Source organism: Oncorhynchus clarkii, chromosome 13, assembly GCF_045791955.1.
Source record: "Oncorhynchus clarkii lewisi isolate Uvic-CL-2024 chromosome 13, UVic_Ocla_1.0, whole genome shotgun sequence".
NCBI classification, from domain to species: domain Eukaryota; kingdom Metazoa; phylum Chordata; class Actinopteri; order Salmoniformes; family Salmonidae; genus Oncorhynchus; species Oncorhynchus clarkii.
This window is the reverse complement of record NC_092159.1, coordinates 55,439,331-55,462,136: the sequence shown is the minus strand read 5'-3', so window position 1 is coordinate 55,462,136 and position 22,806 is coordinate 55,439,331. Positions and strand designations below refer to the sequence as shown.

The 22,806-nt window shown below is 45.9% G+C and overlaps 2 protein-coding genes across 14 annotated transcripts in view; one reads left to right on the top strand and one right to left on the bottom strand.

Annotated features, from left to right (window-relative positions):
• Positions 1–265: 265 nt before the first annotated feature.
• LOC139365118 (uncharacterized) lies at positions 266–2,678 on the top strand. 2 transcript variants are annotated; one of them, XM_071102527.1, is made up of 4 exons: positions 266–480; positions 725–1,087; positions 1,809–1,858; positions 2,065–2,678. In XM_071102527.1, exons 1-4 carry the CDS (start codon positions 423–425, stop codon positions 2,275–2,277), a joined length of 684 nt encoding a protein of 227 aa, XP_070958628.1. In that variant the 5' UTR covers positions 266–422; the 3' UTR covers positions 2,278–2,678. The 2 variants fall into 2 exon arrangements, with proteins under 2 accessions (XP_070958628.1, XP_070958627.1); XM_071102526.1 differs by having other exon boundaries at positions 1,755–1,858.
• LOC139365117 (trinucleotide repeat-containing gene 6C protein-like) overlaps positions 2,660–22,806 on the bottom strand; it is a 92,509-nt gene continuing 72,362 nt past the window's right edge. For 4 of the 12 annotated variants that reach the window (XM_071102513.1, XM_071102520.1, XM_071102514.1 and 1 more), the window contains 10 exons: positions 22,525–22,644; positions 22,166–22,249; positions 21,557–21,797; positions 18,846–19,010; positions 18,297–18,473; positions 17,875–18,024; positions 16,567–16,677; positions 15,288–15,512; positions 13,285–13,498; positions 2,660–13,000 (listed from right to left, as the gene is read on the bottom strand). In XM_071102513.1, the coding sequence (XP_070958614.1) occupies positions 12,625–13,000; positions 13,285–13,498; positions 15,288–15,512; positions 16,567–16,677; positions 17,875–18,024; positions 18,297–18,473; positions 18,846–19,010; positions 21,557–21,797; positions 22,166–22,249; positions 22,525–22,644 (1,863 nt within the window). In that variant the 3' untranslated portion in view covers positions 2,660–12,624. The remainder of the gene's footprint in view (positions 13,001–13,284; positions 13,499–15,287; positions 15,513–16,566; positions 16,678–17,874; positions 18,025–18,296; positions 18,474–18,845; positions 19,011–21,556; positions 21,798–22,165; positions 22,250–22,524; positions 22,645–22,806) is intronic. The other 8 variants (XM_071102516.1, XM_071102525.1, XM_071102518.1 and 5 more) reach the window with 5 other exon arrangements.

The following is a 22,806-nucleotide window of genomic DNA, read 5'->3' as shown; positions in this document are numbered from 1 at the left end:
TTGAAACTGTCATAGAGGTGTTATGGCTGGTTTCATAAGGTGTTATGTATAGCTCCATGTATAGTGCTACCCAAATATCAATATTTAGGCTGGAATTCAATTTGCACATAAAAGTTATACCACACTGCACGTTCAGAAGTGAGTTTGAGCCAGCAGTGTTCAGTTTCCTGCATGTGCTCACAGCCATTCAACAAATATGGTCCTGTTTCCTCTCAAATGTATTCATCTAGATTGTTGACAGTTGGGGCTTTCAAGTCTTCTTCCTGTGCTGAGCTCATAGGTGGGAGAACTATACATGTACACAATGCATAACCGCAGAGCTTCACAGTTTAGTAGCCTATAGGAAACAGTCCTCCTCACATGATTCAACATTAGGGTGATATGCTAGAGCAGGTCATGTGGATCAATACATAAGTAAAACCATGAAGACCAGCTGGTATTTGATTTGGATATTCATTCTCACACTGATGATCAGCACTGGTAAGTGGTGAATTTCCATTGAGGGGTTTCCTCCGGGGACTGAGGTTAAAACTAGGTTTTTTAGGAACACAATAAAAGTTGTGTTTGGCTTTGTTGGAAAATAAAATATATTTATGTTAATTTAGCCATTCAATCATATCACCTGCAAATTCCAAAAGGTTATCATTAATACACAATGGAGGTTATGAGTAACTTGCATGAGTTTTAATCCATTACCCTCACTAACCCACAACCGTCTCTCCAGCCCGTCAGGAGGTGATGTACATAAAGGGCTCAGAGGGGCAGTCAGTGGATCTCTCCTGTACACCTGAGCAGACAGGTGGAGCCCCTGTCAGTCTCTACTTGACCCACAGGTGTGTCCGGCCTGAGAGGGAGGTGCTGTTCATGGCCAAGGACCGGAGTCCCGGGACGGTGAGGGTTAACCGGCTGTACAAAGATCGTCTGAAGGTCACAGGCGGATTGAACTCTGACCTGCTCAACGTGACCATAGCCCATCTTCAGCGCACAGACACAGGCCTGTACATCTGTGAGTTTGTCTACACAGCTGACCCCTCTGACCGAACAGTCTCTGGCAGTCTGGAATTCTTCCTGTTTGTTGACGGGACAGGTACGTGATCATGATTTGGCTATAGCACTGAGAAGGAACTATCAGTGGTCACCAACCATGGTACTGGAGAGTTACTGAGAGTGACGGCTTTAAGCCCTGTTCATCCTATGTGTCCACATTCTCATTGGGGGGAATTCCGACCTGAGTTAAATGCAAGTGAATGGAACGTAATTCCCTTTTTATGCACTGTTACCTCCACGTAGTCTGACCTTAAATTTAAGCATGAGAATAGAATGCTATTCACCCCGCTATTCGTTTGGGTGGAGATCGATGAATTAAGGTGTGGCGGAGATGTGTCTACAGATACTCTGCATTCTGACCTTGATTTAGGGATTTATTCCATTTGTAAAGCTTAAGTGTTACAGATTCCGCGATATAAATGTAAAGGTCATTTCCGATTGAGCCGACATATGCACCTATAAGCCACCTACACATAAGCCACCTAGCTAACGTTAGCCACCTAGCTAACGTTAGCCACCTAGCTAACGTTAGCCACCAAGCTAACGTTAGCCACAACAAATTGTAATTCGTAACATATCATACGAAATGGATAATGGACATCCACAAATGAATACATACTATACAAAACATATCATACTAATTGGAGTGTCCTGGATTTAGACTTACTATGTATTTGGATAAAAGTGTGTGGGTGTTGATTGTGCAGAGAGTGTGTGTCAGTGCTCCAGCTACCCCCCACTGATCTACACCATCTCTGCAGCAGCTGGCCTGCTTCTCCTCGTCCTCATCTGCCTGTGTGCAGTAGAGTGTGTAAGTAGCCTAATCAACCCGAATCTTACCACCATACCACAACCAAGTATGTTAATGTCGAAATTTAAATGTAACTGTTACTCTCGGAATTACTTCATTTTATTTTTCAGACACATGATGAACATTGTTTCCACATCTAATTTTAGTCAGGTATAAAGTCATGAGTAAATTTGTCAGTATAAAAGTATGCCTCATATCCATTTCAGGCTAAGCTGAGAAAACGTCATAAAACACAAGCCCCCATCCCCATCTATGAGGAAATGAACAGTGGGTGTCAAGGAGCTGGAAGTGCCCAAAATAACCATCCTGTGCCTACACACCTGGAGGAAACAGAGTCCCCTGTGTACGCCAACCCCCAGGCCAGACAAGCACAGGAGAACCACTACGCCAGCCCCCGGCATATCACTCTGAAGCCCTGAGCGAACCCCTAATGTTTTTTAAAGGGGGAGTGGATGGCAGAAATAACAGTACCAGAGTTTCAGATACATGTTCTAACCCACTGTGACAGGTGGTGGGAAAGAGTTGGACTGTCATCATTGCTTTTTCAAGTGTGTGCAAGATCGTAAACTATTGGTCCCACCTCACCTCTCTTTTCTACAGTGTCAAGGAGTCACCCAACTATGGTTGCCCAACAAACCCACCTACAGGATGAGAATGGAAAAGACTGAGAGCTAGTACATAGGTCACTGTGCCTGTATAGGTGTACTAGTGGTGCTACCCTCAGAACAGGATCTAATAGGGAAAACTCCAATCTGCAAACTAATTGACAAACACCAACATCAAGAACTGACCACAACACTCTTTAACAGACCAGAAAAAAACTGCAATTTTATTAATAGATGAAAGAAGCTCCATAGTTCATGAAAACATTGTTTTCGGTGCATGTCATTAAACAATCACATTCTATGAGGAGAAAGAGATACATTGAGAAAATAAATCATTACAAGCCACTGACTCTTCTTTAAATCTCAGTACAGACATTTTTCCTTAATATTTCAAAACCAAAAAAGGCAAAAAGCAGCCCTAACCCCAAATCCCCGTCCCACCCATCATCCCAACAAAAACAAAATAACTGAATGAAACGACAGAACATACAGATGGGGTGACGGGCACAGTGCTAAAGAGTAAGACGCTCATTGGTTTAGGAATACACAGTATAGCAATGTAGGAGGTCAATCTGAATACACAGCATAGCCATGTAGCGCGATGTCAATCTGAATACACAGTATAGCCATGTAGCGTGATGTCAATCTGAATAAACAGCATAGCCATGTAGCGCGAGGTCAATCTGAATACACAGCATAGCCATGTAGCGCAATGTCAATCTGAATACACAGCATAGCCATGTAGCGCGATGTCAATCTGAATACACAGCATAGCCATGTAGCGCGATGTCAATCTGAATACACAGTATAGCCATGTAGTGCGATGTCAATCTGAATACACAGCATAGCCATGTAGCGCGATGTCAATCTGAATACACAGTATAGCCATGTAGCGCGATGTCAATCTGAATACACAGTATAGCCATGTAGCGCGATGTCAATCTGAATACACAGCATAGCCATGTAGCGCGAGGTCAATCTGAATACACAGCATAGCCATGTAGCGCGATGTCAATCTGAATACACAGCATAGCCATGTAGCGCGATGTCAATCTGAATACACAGCATAGCCATGTAGCGCGATGTCAATCTGAATACACAGTATAGCCATGTAGCGCGATGTCAATCTGAATACACAGCATAGCCATGTAGCGCGATGTCAATCTGAATACACAGCATAGCCATGTAGCGCGATGTCAATCTGAATACACAGCATAGCCATGTAGCGCGATGTCAATCTGAATACACAGCATAGCCATGTAGCGCGATGTCAATCTGAATACACAGTATAGCCATGTAGCGCGATGTCAATCTGAATTAAAGAAGCCAGATGTTGGGGTCTTGGGGTGGGGGGGTAGGCCTACCCAACCAAATAAAAACAGTGGATCCCAATACCCCTGCATAAAATGTGCCTTGTACCCATCAAAGCCCCCCCCCCCCACCAAACTTGTGCATAGATCATGATCCTTTACAACCAGCTAGTTTTAAAAACATCCTCCAAATAAATCGACTCCAAATAAATCGCCGTCAGTTATTTTCCCTGTTCTTTAATACCCAACATAAGAGAGAATGACAGAGGAAAGAGAGTAATGCACAATGGTCCTTATTCAGTCAGGACAGGACTTCTAAGAAAATACAATAAAGTTTCAAAACATACAGAATTTGCATGTTCTTTCACGGTCATTTTTTTGTAACAATCAAAATCAAATGATAATTTTGTTTTTAAATGTAAAGCAATTTTAATAAAAATGTATATAAAGCACTCCATTTTTTGTAAGTTCATTTAAAGCCCATTATTTGGTTAATATGTACAGTGCCTTCATAAAGTATTCACAGCCTTCACTTTTTCCACATTTTATTGTTACTTAGTGGGATTTTTTGGGCAATGATATACACAATTCTCTCATTTCAAAGTCTAAGAAAAACATCTAATATTTGTGCAAAATTCATGAAAAATAAAACACGAATATATCTTGATTAGATAAGTATTCAACCCCCTGAGTCAATACATGCTAGAATCACATTTCAGTCTGAGTAAGTCTCTTTCCACACCTGGATTGTGCAACATTTGTCCATTTTTCTTTTTAGAATCCTTCAAGCTCTGTCAAATTGTTTGTTGATCAATGTTAGACAACCATTTGTAGGTCTTGCCATTCAAGCAGATTTAAGTCAAAACTAACTCGGCCACTCTGGAACATTCACGGTATGCAACTCCAGCGTAGATTTGGCCTCGTGTTTTAGGTTATTGTCCTGCTGAAAGGTGAATTCCTCTCCCAGTGTCTAGTCTAGTGGAAAGCAGACTGAACAAGGTTTTCCTATAGGATTTTAACAATTACAAGCATACCCATAACAAGATGCAGTGATTGAAAATATGGAGGGACAAAAAGTTTATTGCTTTGCCACATTTTTTGAAGTATTACTTTAGTGCCTTGTGGCAAACAGGATACACGTTTCAGAATATTTTTTATTCTATACAGGCTTCCTTCTTTTCACCCTGTCAATGAGGTTAGTATTGTGAAGTAACTACAATGTTAGTGATCCATCCTCAGTTTTCTCCTGTCATAGCCATTATACGCTGTAATTGTTTTAATGTCTCCATTGTCCTCATGGTGAAATCCCTGAGCAGTTTCCTTCCTCTCCGGCAACGCAGTTAGGAAGGACGCCTGTATCTCTGTAGTGACTGGGTGCATTGAGACACCATCCAAAGTGTAATTAATAACCACCATGCTCAAAGGGATGTTCAATGCCTGTTTTTTGTGTGTTTTTTTTACCCATCTACCAATAGGTGGCCTTCTTTGCGAGGAATTGGAAAACCTCCCTGGTCTTCATGGTTGAATCTGTTTGAAATTCACTGCTGACTAAAGATAATTGTATGTATGGGGTACAAAGATGAGGTCATCATTCCAAAATCATGTTAAACACTATTACTGCACACAGAGTCCATGCAACTTGTGTGACTTAAGCACATTTTTACTCCTGAATGTATTTTGGCTTTCCATAACAAAGGGGTTGAATACTCATTGAATTTAGAAATGTAGAAAATCATAATTCCACTTTGACGTTATGGGGTATTGTGTGTAGGCCAGTTACCAAAAAAATCTACATTTAATACATTTTAAATTCAGGCTATAACAACAAAATGTGGTAAAAGTCAAGGGCTGTGAATACTTTCTGAAGGCACTGTAAACTGCTACGGATTTAAAAACAAAGGATATTTTCTCTCTTTCTGAAATTCATAAGTTTTTCAGTGCTTCATTTTTTTGAATCTTTTTTTTTTCTTCGTACATTAAAATGGAGTGGAGTCGGAACTCTGGAACCCTGGCCTTCCTGAGACAAGATCCACTTTATGTGTGCAAGATAGTGAGCAATTATGTTGTTTTTTTACAAAGGAAAAATGTAATAAAAATGCACAGGCTTTAGATAGTCCATGAAATCAACATAGAACAAAGATGTCAAAGATCAAATATAACATGACAACACTGTTGGATCCCAGAGTTCTGAAAGTAGCACAATATTAAAATCTTCATTCTGTAAAGTGTTTTTGTTATTCTTTTTAAAAATGGAAGTATTTGTCCTTTTCTTTAGTTTTTCCAACATTTTCATACAGTTAATTCATTTTCCTCGAACTTCAGACAAACAACAATGGTTGTAAACCGTCAGTGGCCTTGCAGAAAACAAGCAGACATAAAACACGAGATTTTAACAAAAATGAAACTGAACAAAAGCTAACAAACCAAAAAGGTAGGCACCTCTGAAGTGAGCCTTGTAATCAACCCTCCTTCTGATGTCTTGTCCTTCGGTTTCTCCCTGAATAGACAGGGAGAGCTACAAGTCTCTCTACCCAAACTCTATGGCCACAGGTCTTCAAAAATACTTTTTTTGTAACTTTTTTCAATATTAGTTTTTTTTTGTTGCTTTTGTATACTTTTTAAATTTATAATCTGAAAAAAATGGTGCAATACTTAATAATCCATATTTTTTCTTGGATTATTCCACAATGAAAGCCACTACAAGGTATATAAACATATTACAGATTAAAAACACTTATTTTCTTAAGTCCTTGAGTAAACATTTACACGTGAAGTCGCCGTCTGCCCCCAGTATTTTATCTGGCGTTGTTCGATTAGCTTGAGGGGAGGGCTGACACTCAGTGCAACGCTAGAGTCTAATAACAATAAACATCACAATATACTTTGATAAGCCAAACATAAAACATAAAACTAATATACCGAATAGAAATCAAATGAAAAAGCGGAGATGATTCCCGCTGTAAATCACAGGCTCACAATCGTTTGAAACCTCATACACACGGTCTGTCAAACAGACACATCCATCCACCCACCCATGAATCATACAGTACAGGCAACCTTGTGCAAACACTCAGATACAACAGATGTCATTTAGCCTTTTTTTTTATACCAATCTTTGTTTTTAACAATCCTCATTTTTCTAATTTAGTTCACTCAGAACAGATATTCTCAAATATCCAGGAAGTGTATGAATGAGACAAAAGTATTACAAAGTGTTCACATTACAATATTGGCGCTTCTTTTGATTCAAGTATTTGTATTCTTTATTTTTGTATTACTCTGATATGTTAATATTATATTTATCTTCTGGGAAATATACAGAGAAGGAGAATACATAGGGGTAAGGTTGGACCTGGGGCAGAGAGCGGGTTTAGGGTAAAGTGGAAAGAGAAACCTAGCTGTATACATATGCACACTTAGATGTATACATGTATATAAACTAGCATGTGCATATTCAACCCAGGCCCTTGACGAAGATTTATTTTCTTGTTTTCCTCTTGGAATGGGGTCTCTACCCCAGAACCTACTCTGCTCCATGATTGAGAAGCATACTTTGCTTAAACTCCAGTTGCCTTTGAGTGATTTAAAAAGGGAGATTCTCTTGACTTCCTACACCAGTCATCCATGGTGTATATTGGTGGGTCAATAAGGTGGGGTAGGGGTGGGGGTGGGTAGAGTGACAGGTGGGCTCTCAGTGCTCGTGCTGCACAGAGAATCCTGGGACGCCTCTGAGACTTGACCCCCCAATCCCTTTTTTGTGACCCTATTCCAGTCTGTAGCCTGGGGAGCCCAGCGTGGAGCAAAACAATTCAGGTTTTTCAGAAACAGGCAATTAGTGATTGTTGCTAATGTCACACGACAATGACGAGTAGGAAAAACAACTCTTGGAAGAGGCCTTTCCCCTTTTAAGACTTGGTACCGAACAACAAAACTGTGAGGTGTGTCCTGGCCCTGCTGATACGGTGGGCCCCACCTGGACCCTAACCCAAAAACCCAGATCTGGGGCAATGTTCTGTGGGTGGTGCACTCGAGGCTGGAGGTCAGAAACGAACACCATCAACACAGTGTTCCAGAAGAAAGCCCCAGTCAGAGGGCCACAGTTTGGGGGAAAGGCTTGCAGAGACAGAACGAGGCCTCTCAGCCAAGGAGTGCACAGCAAAAAACATACTTTAGGACTTTTTTTTAAACAGTTTTTTTTGTACTTTAGTTTCTACTTTTTGTCCCCCCCCCCCCCCCCCCAAAAAAAAGATAACATGTTTTTGGTTTCATAAAAGGTGTACCCAATGTGACCCATCAACAGTACACACAGACTGCCTGTTTTCTTGTTTTCTTTTGATAGCTTGGACAAGGGACTGCCTCATATGTCCTGGCCCAAATATTACCCCCTCCTCCCACCCCACATTCCTCCATGACCCATGTGCCTTTAAGTCTAGGATTCAGGAGGAAATGTAGTCTCAAAACTACTGAATCTTGGGAATTGAAGGCTCATCTGACAGCAGAGACAACTCAATGATAAATGGCAGGGCTGAAGTATATATTTTAGTCCAGTTGGCACATGACACATGAGGAAGGACTCCCAGAAACCCCCATCCCCACCACTCATACCACTCAGCAGGTCATTATTAGTGTTACCTAAAAGCTCTTGAAATCATCACAATGAAGAACTGTACTTTACAGATGTACTTTACACAATGCTAGAGCGCCAACAGGGGAAAGCAGAGTCCACTCAGTGGTCCTCCTGAGGTGTGTATGTATGAGGGATATCAGTGAGACTGAATTACAAACACACCACAGTGATGGGACAGTGGGGAGGGTAGTTGGGAGTCTGCCCAGTGCTGGCTGGTATGAAAAAATGCCAGAGGGGTGGAAAGGAGGGGGTTAGACAATTGGCAGATGGTTGGTGGACTGATGGTTGATGGTTCTGAGCGCGAACCTCTGTCTTTGCATAGAAATCGAGTGCTGCGTCAGTTTATATGGTATTCAGGGTGACGGAGAGGGATAGTGGTTAGGAGTCTGTCTTTTCATTCTGCCAGAAAGCTCCTAGACAGCCTATGGAAAATAAAGCACCAGTGTGAGTGAGGCCTGACTGGAGTGGAGGATGTGTATGTGTGTGTGTGGAGTGGACAACATGGGGATGGGAAGGGAGAGAGGGTGGGCTGGGCAGCATAGGCTGAGAGAGAGGGTGGGCTGGGCAGCAGAGGCTGAGAGAGAGGGGGAGCAGAGCAGGCCGGGTAGATAGATACCCTCAATCTCACACCTGATCTGTACATTAGAACCATTAGGTCCGCTCCTGAACCAAAACACTGACTGTCCAACAACCACACCAAATGAACCACCCCCACTGAGATCTGCAGTGTCCGTATCCATAACATTCCTGTGGTGGGCTGCGTTTTCTGAGGTGCGCGTCAAACCAGAAGTATTTTAGCTTCTGCTTCCGAGCAGTAAGAGCAGGGGACAGGAGAGCAGCTGAACACTGCATGGAGCCTTTGAAAAAACATCCGTAAAAATCATTGTAATCATCATAAAACAAACATCAACAACAGCAAGTTTGACAAAAACTAAAACAACAACTGGAGATTTTTCCAGATATGAAAATAATAAACCAAAACAATTAAACCAAAAAAAAACTTAACACAATTCAAAAACCTCTCCATCTCTGGCTAAAGTGATCCTTGCATGAGAGACAGAGATAGAGGGATAGAGTGGAGGTGATGAACAACAGAGAGAGGGATAGAGTGGAGGTGATGAACAACAGAGTGGGATAGAGTGGAGGTGATGAACAACAGAGAGAGGGATAGAGTGGAGGTGATGAACAGAGAGAGGGATAGAGTGGAGGTGATGAACAACAGAGTGGGATAGAGTGGAGGTGATGAACAACAGAGAGAGGGATAGAGGGCAGGATAGAGTGGAGGTGATGAACAACAGAGAGAGGGATAGAGTGGAGGTGATGAACAACAGAGAGAGGGATAGAGTGGAGGTGATGAACAACAGAGAGAGGGATATAGTGGAGGTGATGAACAACAGAGAGAGGGATAGAGAGCAGGATAGAGTGGAGGTGATGAACAACAGAGAGAGGGATAGAGTGGAGGTGATGAACAACAGAGAGAGGGATAGAGTGGAGGTGATGAACAACAGAGAGCGGGATAGAGTGGAGGTGATGAACAATAGAGAGGGATAGAGAGAGGGATAGAGTGGAGGTGATGAACAACAGAAGAGAGAGGGATAGAGAGGGATAGAGTGGAGGTGATGAACAACAGAAGAGAGGGGGATAGAGAGAGGGATAGAGAGAGGGATAGAGTGGAGGTGATGAACAACAGAAGAGAGAGGGATAGAGAGAGGGATAGAGTGGAGGTGATGAACAACAGAAGAGAGAGGGATAGAGAGAAGGATAGAGTGGAGGTGATGAACAACAGAAGAGAGAGGGATAGAGAGCGGGATAGAGTGGAGGTGATGAACAACAGAGAGAGGGATAGAGTGGAGGTGATGAACAACAGAGAGCGGGATAGAGAGAGGGATAGAGTGGAGGTGATGAACAACAGAAGCTGGCGCAGTAGTAGTAGTTAATACGAATCGGACAGTTCTGACAGCTGCTCTTGGGCACCAGAGGCCCGGGAGGTCCCTGGGGGAACCAGTCTGTGAGGCTCCCCAGGGATGGAGAGGGGAAGGTGGGGTGAGAGCTGCTGCAGAGGCCTGGTGTGGAGCTTCTATGAAGTCCACCCCCTCCGCAGCAGGCAGGCACTCAATGGCCACACGATCATACAGGTTGGCAGGGCTTGTGAAAAAGGTTGCGAGACAGAGAGAAAATGGCGATCCCCCTGCAGAATCCATCTCCAGAACATTGCCGCAGCATCTAGTTGCGTCTCCAGACAACAAGGCTAAAGATTTTCAGTCATGTAACAGTGATATTTACTTTGATAGTGAAAGGGAAAACAGGCGAGTGCGTCGGGGTCTCACACCCGATAGTGCCCAAAGTCTTTCATTCTTTCTTTCCTTTCCATCCCTTCATTTTGCTACCATTTCAGAAAGCTTCCTGGTACCACACACAGACAGCGAGAAAGGGAAGGTCTAAAATAAAAAAAACAATATGAAAACTGAAAATAGTTTCACATCTGTTACAGTTCATAAAGAGTTACACAGAAGCCACGTCGTAGTAGATTGCTTGTTTTTTTGTTGTTGTTTTTTTCCTAGAGTTTTTCAGTGTCACACGCTTCTCCTCTTCTGATTCGTTGGCATTGAAGTGAAGGAGCTTGACGCTCTTTGCTAAGTGCTATGATAAACCACCTCTTTTTATAAAGCAGTTCTATATTTGTTCCATACTTTTTTGTACCAAATACAACAATGGAAAGAAAAAAATGCATGGTTTCGTCTTGTGGGTAAATAAGGAACAAGTCTCGTTTTGGTATAATGCCCCATACACCCCCTTCCTTACCCCTGTGCCCCTCTAGTCCGTCACTGTGAGGCTGGATTAGAAAGACCCAGTCCAAGACTGAATAACAAGTGCTTGTTGTATATCCTTGTGTTTCACGGATAAGTAGGTCCAGCCAGCTCACACACCCAGGGGGCATGGATATAGAGAGTCCTTGCTGATTCTGTCTCTGCTCTTGAAAGAGGTTTGTGAGAGAAACCCTTTGAGTACTTGGTGTGGACGGTAGTAGAGAGTAGTCTGTGGCTTATATTGCACGTCACATGAAAGGGTGTGTTGGTGTAAAGGAGAGATTAGTGGACCACGGTAACGACTGAGGTCTTCCACAGTCACAGAACGGGGGGGAACCAGACCACAAGTTCGTCCTTAAACGAGTTGAGGTGCATTTCAAAACAAGTGTTTTGTTACAGTTCCATAGAGCAGTGGTTACTAGACTTCAACAAGACGGTCATACACACATGTAAACACACACGCCCCGGAAATATTCACACACTGGAGTCATATTTCTCTTCGCTTATTTTGCGAATGATTCGGGGAAACAAAACTCCATGACAAAAATGGCTTTAAAATGAACAAGGCGAAATTATTTTGCGTTTGCATCATCAATCCCTTTAAGAGTGGTGGGGACTGAATAATGTGCTTGTGACCGCCGAGGATTCCAGTTGAGCGCTGCTGTGGCCTCAGTCTCTTACAAGCACATCCTCTCCCCTCGGTTTTCGCTGGCTCAGAAATGAGTGTGCAATTCTCAGTACGTTTTCTTCAGTAAGTACAGAGTGAGTGAGAATCAGTGAATAAAGGAGGGGAACGAGGCCAGGGGGGAGGTTAAGGCTAGTAATTAGTGCTGAGAAAAAACAAACAAGAGAAATTCCGGACTGGTAGAAAGTTCTGGAACCTTCCCGACAGGAAGGGGATGGGCTTTGGGAATGACGTGTATCTATGGTTTCTCTGAGGTGTGGATTGACTGCTGCCAGGCAGCAAGGGATTATGGGAGTTTTAAAGATGGCAGCTCGTTGTTTGAAGCAGTTAGTCTAAAACACACGTTTCACATGACAAATAGTCTCAGAGTAAAGTTCAAATGTTTCTCTTCCTTTGTTGGTTGAGTCAAAGGCATACTCGTGCTTTTCCGAAAGTCCAAACTTAAAACACTGTAACCAGAGCCTCTCGCCGAACAAATCTAAAATGAAATGTTTTTTTTTTTTTTTTACAAACAGAAAAATTGGAAGAGGGTGAGCAGCGTGGACACAGAAGAGTCACCTCGTCCTTCTCAAGTCTGTCCCTCGATCATCCCACCCACACTGATTATCACCACATTGATTTGCTTGGTTTTTGCTCTTCTGTTTGTATACATGTATATATGTAGTACTGTGTAGTATTCCTGTGTAGTATTCCATTCCTCCTTTTTCTAGCATGGAGCTCTGTGACGTGGTCCTACATGGACTCCCCACTCAGCAGGTCCCCAGGCAGCAGCGTGTTGATTGGAGTAGGACTCCCCATGACCCGCCCCTCCTCTCCGCTGGGCGGTCCCCATAGGCTGGAGTACTGGGGCACGCCCCCCCAGAGCAGATCTCCCCCCGTCTTGGCTCCACCTCCTCCCATGCCGCCACTGCTGCCGCCAGAGTTCCAGTGGGGGTGGCCAATAGGGTGCGAGGATCTGGGCCCGGAACCACCCATCCGCGTCTGATTGACACCCGGGTCAGCCTGCCAGCTGGTAGTTGAGGCTAGCTGCTGGCCCTGTGCAAAGAAGCGCTGGACCTCTTCCTCCCCAGCAAACTCTGCCAGGATGGTGGTATTACCCAGAACGCACCTGGACAGGAAGAGAGACAAACAAAGAGGTGTTATTTAGTTAGCCTCGTTGAAGTGGCCAGTCTCATACACCACATGTGATGCTATAGATACTGGTTCTACCTTTTGTGGAAGCAGGCTGGGCCCCCACTAAAAGATCTCTCTAAGTTCACATTTTTCCAAATTCTAAGCTTTCCAAGTTCTCCCAGTTCTAAGTCCTTTCACACCTGACAATTGACATGACTTAAGTGTTTCTGCCTTCGAGCAGTGAGAGGGGCAGGAAAACTGCCAACAACATCTCCGTACATGTGCAGGGACTTCTGGGCCTTGGCGGCCTCCTCCTTGGAGCTGTAGCGCACCAATGCGTTGCCCTGGGTCAGGTTGAGGTGGAATGTGATGAGGGGGCCGTGCTGCATGCATAGCGTCCGCAGGGTGGAGCCGTCTATCTGGGGAGTGAGGTTCCTCAGGACCAACCAGCTACTGGTCCTGTTGGAGCTGTCTGTACTCCATGTGGTAGCTGCTAGAAGGATAGAGGGGGGAGGAGAAGGAGAGAAGAGGGGGATAGAGAGGGAGGAAAGCTAAATAAACCTAAAATGCAGAATTGCCCTACATCTAACACCATGTTGTCACAATGTCAAATGGATTCTCCAAGGAGCTAGGAAAGTCAGTTAGTAAGATGGGTGGTGGATTCTAAGCAGTAAGCTCTGTAGTTTAGGTAAACCACAGTGTCAGTTGATCAAGAGAGGTGTGTTCAACCACAACAAGGCATTCTCGGGGCGTTGTCTAGACCGCCTTGGCTGTACCAAAAGGGTACCTAGTCTCTGCCTGCAAGGCTACAACATACACATCTAGAACCTGACCTTAAGCCTGTATCACAACACCTCTAGAACCTGGCCTTAAGCCTGTATCACAACACCTCTAGAACCTGGCCTTTAGTCTGTATCACAACACCTCTAGAACCTGGCCTTTAGTCTGTATCACAACACCTATAGAACCTGGCCTTTAGTCTGTATCACAACACCTCTAGAACCTGGCCTTTAGTCTGTATCACAACACCTCTAGAACCTGGCCTTTAGTCTGTATCACAACACCTCTAGAACCTGACATTTAGTCTGTATCACAACACCTCTAGAACCTGGCCTTTAGTCTGTATCACAACACCTCTAGAACCTGTCCTTTAGTCTGTATCACAACACCTCTAGAACCTGGCCTTTAGTCTGTATCACAACACCTCTAGAACCTGGCCTTTAGTCTGTATCACAACACCTCTAGAACCTGGCCTTTAGTCTGTATCACAATACCTCTAGAACCTGGCCTTTAGTCTGTATCACAACACCTCTAGAACCTGACATTTAGTCTGTATCACAACACCTCTAGAACCTGGCCTTCAGTCTGTATCACCTATAGAACCTGGCCTTTAGTCTGTATCACAACACCTCTAGAACCTGACATTTAGTCTGTATCACAACACCTCTAGAACCTGGCCTTAAGTCTGTATCACAACACCTCTAGAACCTGACATTTAGTCTGTATCACAACACCTCTAGAACCTGACCTTTAGTCTGTATCACAACACCTCTAGAACCTGACATTTAGTCTGTATCACAACACCTCTAGAACCTGACATTTAGTCTGTATCACAACACCTCTAGAACCTGACCTTTAGTCTGTATCACAACACCTCTAGAACCTGACATTTAGTCTGTATCACAACACCTCTAGAACCTGACATTTAGTCTGTATCACAACACCTCTAGAACCTGACCTTCAGTCATCTTCTACTCTAATTGAACATTTATGAGGGCTGCAGTTTTTATGGCAAGCACAACAAATATACTACATTTTTTTGGAGAGTAAGGCAGCTGTTACATGAACTTCATAAATGATCAACTGAACATGCACTGGTTGGACCAAAACCCAGTCAGTCAATTCATTTATCCAGTCAGTCAGCAAGTCGCCATCCTCCCCATCCAATTACTTAACAGTTAATCAAATAGACTCTGACTATTTGCATTGACCCCCCCTTTGTTTTCACACTGCTGCTACTCACTGTTTATTATCTACGCATAGTCACTCTACCCCTACCTACATGTACAAATGACTGTGACTCGGTACCGGTTCCTCCTGTACATAGCCTCATTATTGTTATTTTATTGTGTTACTTTTAAAATATATATATTTTTACTTTAGTTAATTTAGTAAATATTTTCTTAACTCCATTTAGTTAAAACTGCATTGTTGGTTTTAAGCATTACACAGTTAGGTCTATGCCTGTATTCGGCACATTTGACAAATATAATTTGATTTACCTGAGGAGTAGGAGCTGCTCCAGCCTTGGGCCAGGCCCAGGGAGTTGCCTCCCCAGGTGGAGGAGTGCTTGGTGGGGTTGGTGAGGCCCGGGGGGGGCCGTGTGGGGGCGGCTGTGTTACTGCGGGGCCCCTGGGGGACCTTCCACAACTCATGGGACAGAGAGACCTGGGAAGGGTGGGAGATGGGCCCCGGGGACCAGGTGGACTTCATGTCCGACAATTTACCTGAAAGAGAGATAAGAAAAGAAACACATTGATTGCTTGGCAACAATTGGAGATACTTGGCATTCTTCTATCAACAACACACAGGGAACTAAACAACCCAAAACACTAGTCAGAATAATACCCTGGTAGAGGGGTTGTTGACGGTAGAGCAGAGCAATCATTCTGCTTTTCCTGGATGTGTTGAACCAAAAATGGGCGTAAACACAGCTAGACTTCACACACACAGTCCCAGACTGCACAGTAAGGAGTACAGCACAGGGTCAGTCTCAGTCCGTGTCTCACAGTATGGGACAGATCAGGAATACAGCTAGACTTCACTCTCACTCTCACACACACACTCTCACACACACACACTCTCACACACACACACACACACACTCTCACACACACACACTCTCACATACACACACTCTCACACACACACACTCTCACACACACACACTCTCACACACACTCTCACACACACACACACACACACACACACACACACACACACACACACACACACACACACACACACACACACACACACACACACACACACACACACACACACACACACACACACACACACACACACACACACACACACACAAAGGAGTACAGCCCAGGGTCAGTCTCAGTCCATGCCTCACAGTATGGGACAGATCAGACCAGGAACACAGATAGACTAGAACTATACTAAGATATAGTATATACAACCTCCTCCCAGTTCCCCCCCCATGCTACACACAGGGGTGGGGATACATCAACACCACCAGAGGGAAGATGTATGAGGGGTACAACTAAAGAGGGAAGGACACACAAAACAGATGTGATGGTAAGGATGGGGTCCTCCTCTGGACCAGATACTGAGCCACCAGAGACATCAACACTGATGGGGGCAGGGGGACAAACTAGCTCAAAGCGGAAGTCACCCCTACCCACAGATCTAGGACCAGATTATCATATCACCTGGTCGTAAACATAACCACAGGGAATATGGTAGGATATAAGATTTTACCCTGTATCAGCGGTTAGAGGCGACTTCCGCCCACTCCGACAAACTGTGTACCTGGGTCGTCCGTTTCCGGGGACGACAGACTGAACGAGCTAGAGTAGGCACTGACTGGCCAATCGGTGGAGGGGGGCAGGGCCTCGTTCTGAGATGAGGTGGGGGAGGAGCCTATGGGGGCATGGCATCCAGCAAAACAAAAACAGAAGAAGGGAATGGAAGAGAGAGAGAATCTAATAAAGAAACAGAATAAATGAAAGTGGATGACTGAACAGCTGTGGTGCTCTGTGGCTGTGTGATAGGGGAGAGTTCAAAGTGTTGGGAATTAGATGACCTAGTAGTGTAGATATACGAGTGTCAGATTGTACATGCAGTTAATTAAAGAAGCAGCAGGACCAGAAGAGAAAAAGCAGGCTCCTCCAGTGACTGAACTGTTACAGATAATCAGTCTCCCCAACCCATTGGGATACACTGCAGACACAGTATCTGATTTTGCCCGTAGCAGTTTTCTTTGAATGATTCAGGTCATCTCAGACCCCCAGCTCTCCTCTCCCCTCTCAAGACCAAGTCTACCAGAGGGAGAGCACCGTCATTACGTATGTATAGGACCACTTAGAACATGAACACTCCCCTCCCTCCCGTCCTTCTTCCCCTCCCTCACCCCCTCTGTCCTTCTCCCCCTCCCTCCCTCACCCCCCCTGTCCTTCTCCCCCTCCCTCCCTCACCCCCCCTGTCCCTCTCCCCTCCCTCACCTCTCCTGTCCTTCTCCACCCCTAGCTCCCCTGTCCCTCTCCACCCCTAGCTCCCCTGTCCCTCTCCACCCCTAGCTCCCCTGTCCCTCTCCACCCCTAGCTCCCCTGTCCCTCTCCACCCCTGTCTCTCACCTCCCCTGTCTCTCACCTCCCCTGTCTCTCACCTCCCCTGTCTCTCACCTCCCCTGTCTCTCACCTCCCCTGTCTCTCACCTCCCCCTCATCTCCCTCACACTCCCTTTCTGCTTCCCTCGTCCTCCGTCCTCACCTCCCCTGTCTCTCACCTCCCCCTCCACCCTCCTCATCTCCCTCACCCTCCCTTTCTGCTTCCATTGTCCTCTGTCCTCACCTCCCCTGTCTCTCACCTCCCCCTCCACCCTCCTCATCTCCCTCACCCTCCCTTTCTGCTTCCCTCGTCCTCACCTCCGCTGCGGTCTCTCACCTCCCCCTCCACCCTCCTCATCTCCCTCACCCTCCCTTTCTGCTCCCCTCGTCCTCCGTCCTCATCTCCCCCTCCACATCTCCCTCACCCTCCCTTTCTGCTCCCCTCGTCCTCCGTCCTCACCTCCACCCTCCTCATCTCCCTCACCCTCCCTTCCTGCTCCCCTCGTCCTCACCTCCGCTGCGGTCTCTCTGCAGGTAGCGGTTGACGTCCTGGATGTTGGTGTTGATGGTGGGGCCGCTGGGCACGCTCCCCGGGGTCATGTTGGGGTCGTTCTCCGGGTCGATGTTCTGCAGGCCCTTCCAGGGCACGCCCGGGCAGAACTCTGGAGGAGGAAGTGATTGTGCAGGAAGTATTACAATTGTCATTCCTCTCATTCATTTACATGACTACCTGGTTCAGTAATGTACAAAATACAAAAATACAAAAGGTGGTGCTTGCAATGAAACTAAACCTCTTGAAAACAGACCTCATCTGGCTACATTAGTCCCATGATCATCATATTAGGTCAATGGGTTTTGGCTGGACAGTAAGCAGTCACTGTAGCTGTCCAGAACTGTTTCCCACCATCCCAGTCTAACTAGCCAACTAACTGACCTGGAGGCCAGGTGATGTTGGCGCCGTTGACCATCTTGTCGTTGGGGCTCTTGCCCTGGCTCCAGCTGTCTGGGGGCACCAGGGGGTTGGTGGGGGACTCGGAGACAGGCATCATGCCGTAGGGGCTGTACCCATCCTCCATTTGGGGGGGCTTCCCGGGGGGGCCCAGGTTGGAACCTGCCAGAGACAAGAGGGGAACCAGGAAGTTGGTTAAGTACAATATAAATTAGAACTAGAGAATGAAATACTTAGTCAAGTTTAATAGAAACCAATACAGGAGGGGTTAAATGCAGAAGACACATATCAGTTGAATGCATTCAGTTGTACAACTGACCAGGTATCCCCATTCCCAGAACATATAGTAGCATTGAGATGGAAATTACAAGGTTCCACTTGAAAACCCAAGAGGACAACTACGTTCTGAAGCTGCCAACTGAGTGTCATACACCATGGTCCTTTCATATCCCCCAGTTCTACTCAGTCCAGCTCAGAAGAGTTCATTAAATCTTTATTGTCCCAACATTGGGCAATGGTGTCAACAGTCTGTACCGTGCTTGTTCAGGTTGGACTCCAGAGAGGATGAGCCTCCAGAGAGGCTGTCCATGGAGTTGGGGTGTGTCCACTGGGAGAGGCGAGACTGGGGCTGGGGAAGCTCCTTCATGGACAGGCCTCCCACCTCTATGCAGGTTACATTCATGTTAGGATTCAGTCCAGCTGGGAGAGAGGCAAAGAGACAGGCAGAGAGAGGGAGACAGGCAGAGAGAGGGAGACAGGCAGAGAGAGGGAGACAGGCAGAGAGAGGGAGACAGGCAGAGGGGGAGACAGGCAGAGGGGGAGACAGGCAGAGAGGGGGAGACAGGCAGAGAGGGGGAGACAGGCAGAGAGGGGGAGACAGGCAGAGAGGGGGAGACAGGCAGAGAGGGGGAGACAGGCAGAGAGGGGGAGACAGGCAGAGAGGGGGAGACAGGCAGAGAGGGGGAGACAGGCAGAGAGAGGGAGACAGGCAGAGAGGGGGAGACAGGCAGAGAGGGGGAGACAGGCAGAGAGGGGGAGACAGGCAGAGAGGGGGAGACAGGCAGAGAGGGGGAGACAGGCAGAGAGGGGGAGACAGGCAGAGAGGGGGAGACAGGCAGAGAGGGGGAGACAGGCAGAGAGGGGGAGACAGGCAGAGAGGGGGAGACAGGCAGAGAGAGGGAGACAGGCAGAGAGGGGGAGACAGGCAGAGAGAGGGAGACAGGCAGAGAGAGGGAGACAGGCAGAGAGAGGGAGACAGGCAGAGAGAGGGAGACAGGCAGAGAGAGAGAGGGAGACAGGCAGAGAGAGGGAGACAGGCAGAGAGGCAGGGAGGTAACACCAGACAAAACAAGTCAATAAAGCATTAAAGATGAATCACTCGTTTCTTGTTTTGCACTTTGTTGCTATGGTTCTTTATATAACTACAATCAATCGTAATGCCCTTGCCACAGGATATCTGTTAGACACTGAGCAAGTCCCAACAGCTGTATTTGAACACAGACAGATATTGACCAGAAAGATGATCTGTTTAGAAAGGGCACACACAGGTCTGGGACCTGTAACAATGATGACATTCCCAGTCCCTGTCCTGCTATCAATAAATCAAATGTATTTATAAAGCCCCTGTTACATCAACAACTGTCCCAAATTGACAAGAGCCCAAAGAGCAAACAGAAGCACAGTGGAACTACTACAGTGGTGAGAACAAGTATTTAATACACTGACGGTTTTGCAGGTTTTCCTACTTACAAAGCATGTAGAGGTCTGTAATTTTTATCATAGGTACACTTCAACTGTGAGAGACAGAATCTAAAACAAAAATCCAGAAAATCACATTGTATGATAAGCACTGTATTTTAAGTAATTAATTAGCATTTTATTGCATGACATAAGTATTTGAAAACCTACCAACCAGTAAGAATTACTTCTTTCTTTAAGAAGCCCTCCTGTTCTCCACTCATTACCTGTGTTAACTGCACCTGTTTGAACCTGTTACCTGTATAAAAGACACCTGTCCAAACACTCAATCAAACAGACTCCAACCTCTCCACAATGGCCACGACCAGAGAGCAGTGTAAGGACATCAGGAATACAATTGTAGAGCTGCACAAGGCTGGGATGGGCTACAGGACAATAGGCAAGCAGCTTGGTAAGAAGGCAACAACTGTTGGCGCAATTATTAAAAATTGGAAGAAGTTCAAGATGACGGTCAATCAACCTCTGTCTGGGGCTCCATGCAAGATCTCACCTCGTTGGGCATCAATGATCATGAGGAAGGTGAGGGATCAGCCCAGAACTACACGGCAGGACCTGGTCAATGACCCGAAGAGAGCTGGGACCACAGTCTCAAAGAAAACCATTAGTAACACACTACGCCGTCATGGATTAAAATCCTGCAGCGCACGCAAGGTCCCCCTGCTCAAGCCAGCGCATGTCCAGGCCCGTCTGAAGTTTGCCAATGACCATCTGGATGATCCAGAGGAGGAATGGGAGAAGGTCATGTGGTCTGATGAGACAAAGAGCTTTTTGGTCTAAACTCCACTCGTCGTGTTTGGAGGAAGAAGAAGGATGAGTACAACCCCAAGAACACCATCCCAACTGTGAAGCATGGAGGTGGAAAGGGGACAGGACGACTGCACCGTATTGAGGGGAGGATGGATGGGGCCATGTATCGCGAGATCTTGGCCAACAACCTCCTTCCCTCAGTAAGAGCATTGAAGATGGGTCATGGCTGGGTATTCCAGCATGACAACGACCCGAAACACACAGCAAGGGCAACTAAGGAGTGGCTCCGTAAGAAGCATCTCAAGGTCCTGGAGTGGCCTAGCCAGTCTCCAGAACTGAACCCAAAAGAAAATCTTTGGAGGGAGCTGAAAGTCCGTATTGCCCAGCGACAGCCCCGAAACCTGAAGGATCTGGAGAAGGTCTGTATGGAGGAGTGGGCCAAAATCCCTGCTGCAGTGTGTGCAAACCTGGTCAAGAACTACAGGAAACGTATGATCTCTGTAATTACAAACAAAGGTTTCTGTACCAAATATTAAGTTCTGCTTTTCTGATGTATCAAATACTTATGTCATGCAATAACATGCAAATTAATTATTTAAAAATCATCCAATGTGATTTTCTGGATTACAGACCTCTACATGCTTTGTAAGTAGGAAAACCTGCAAAATCGGCAGTGTATCAAATACTTGTTCTCCCCACTGTATGTGTTGTGCACATTGTGGAACAGAGTTCCCACTCACAGAGAGGGTAGGGGCTGTAGGAGTTTGGGGACGACTGCTGCTCTTTGGTCTGCAGGTCGGGTAGGCCCGGAGCCTGGGGGTGGCCTGGGAACAAGTCCAGGGCTGATTTGCCTTGGCCGTGGTGCAGGCCGGAGGAGGAGAGGGAGCCGAGGGTCTGCTGCTGCTTCATCAGCAGGGCCTGGGCCAGCTGTCTCTGGTGCTGTTGGATCTGCTGCTGCATGTTATTGATTGTACGTGCAACCTGCAGGAAGAGGAAGTGACATTAGAGAGAGACACAAAGCTGGTGGTCAGTTTATCTGTGAGCCAGCAGAGAACACAGGAAAAAAGTTCAATGGGACAGTTGCTCGAGAGAAGGGCAAGTATAGCCCCTTATACATACATCTGCTTCTACTAGGGATTAACCACCCAGGCTCTCAAATTCACCAGGCTAGGAACCCAGGTATGTCTGCAAAGCACATACACCCCCTCTGCTATAGTAGGATGGTAAAACGTTTGGGTTTTACCCCAGTATGAGGGCTGGCTGGGTTCAGGATCAGTAGATATGAAAGGCAGAGATGGGTGAAACTAGTGGGCTGTATCTGAGAGGGAGGGACACAGAGGGACACTCACGTGCTGCTCCTGCTGTCGGATGGGACCAGAAACATTACGTTGTGCCTGCAACATCTGCTGTTGAATTTGTAAACGCTGGTACGCCTGCAGAGGAATACACGTTTACACACAAACCCACAGACACATATGTACAGAAATATGCACGTGTGCGCGCACACACACACACACACACACACACACACACACCATTTTCTAGTTGCTACAGAATGCGATCAGTCAAAACCCAAGGGTTTTTCACATCTCTAAGGCAACGAGGCAGTGGAGAAGTGTATGATATAAGCGTGTACAGAGTGTATCTGCATAGTGTTTATATGGAGGAGTCCTAAAGTAAACTGAGAGGAGACCAGATGAGGACTCACCAGTTGCAGCTGGTATAGTTGGTTCAAAAGGGTCATATGTTGAGGGTTTATTGGTGAGGTTAAAAGTGCAGGATTCAGACCAATGTTTTTTGCTGCAAACTGTAAGAGCTGTGCTTGAACCTGGACAAGAGAGAGACCAAAAGATTTGGTTTTAGAAACCATAAACTAAGTACGAGAAAAATGGTAGACAGGACTGAGGCGCTTATGCACGTAAACTATGCTGAGGGGAGCTGAAAAACTTGTGTGTGTGTGTGTATGATTCTATATATGATTGTATGTGTG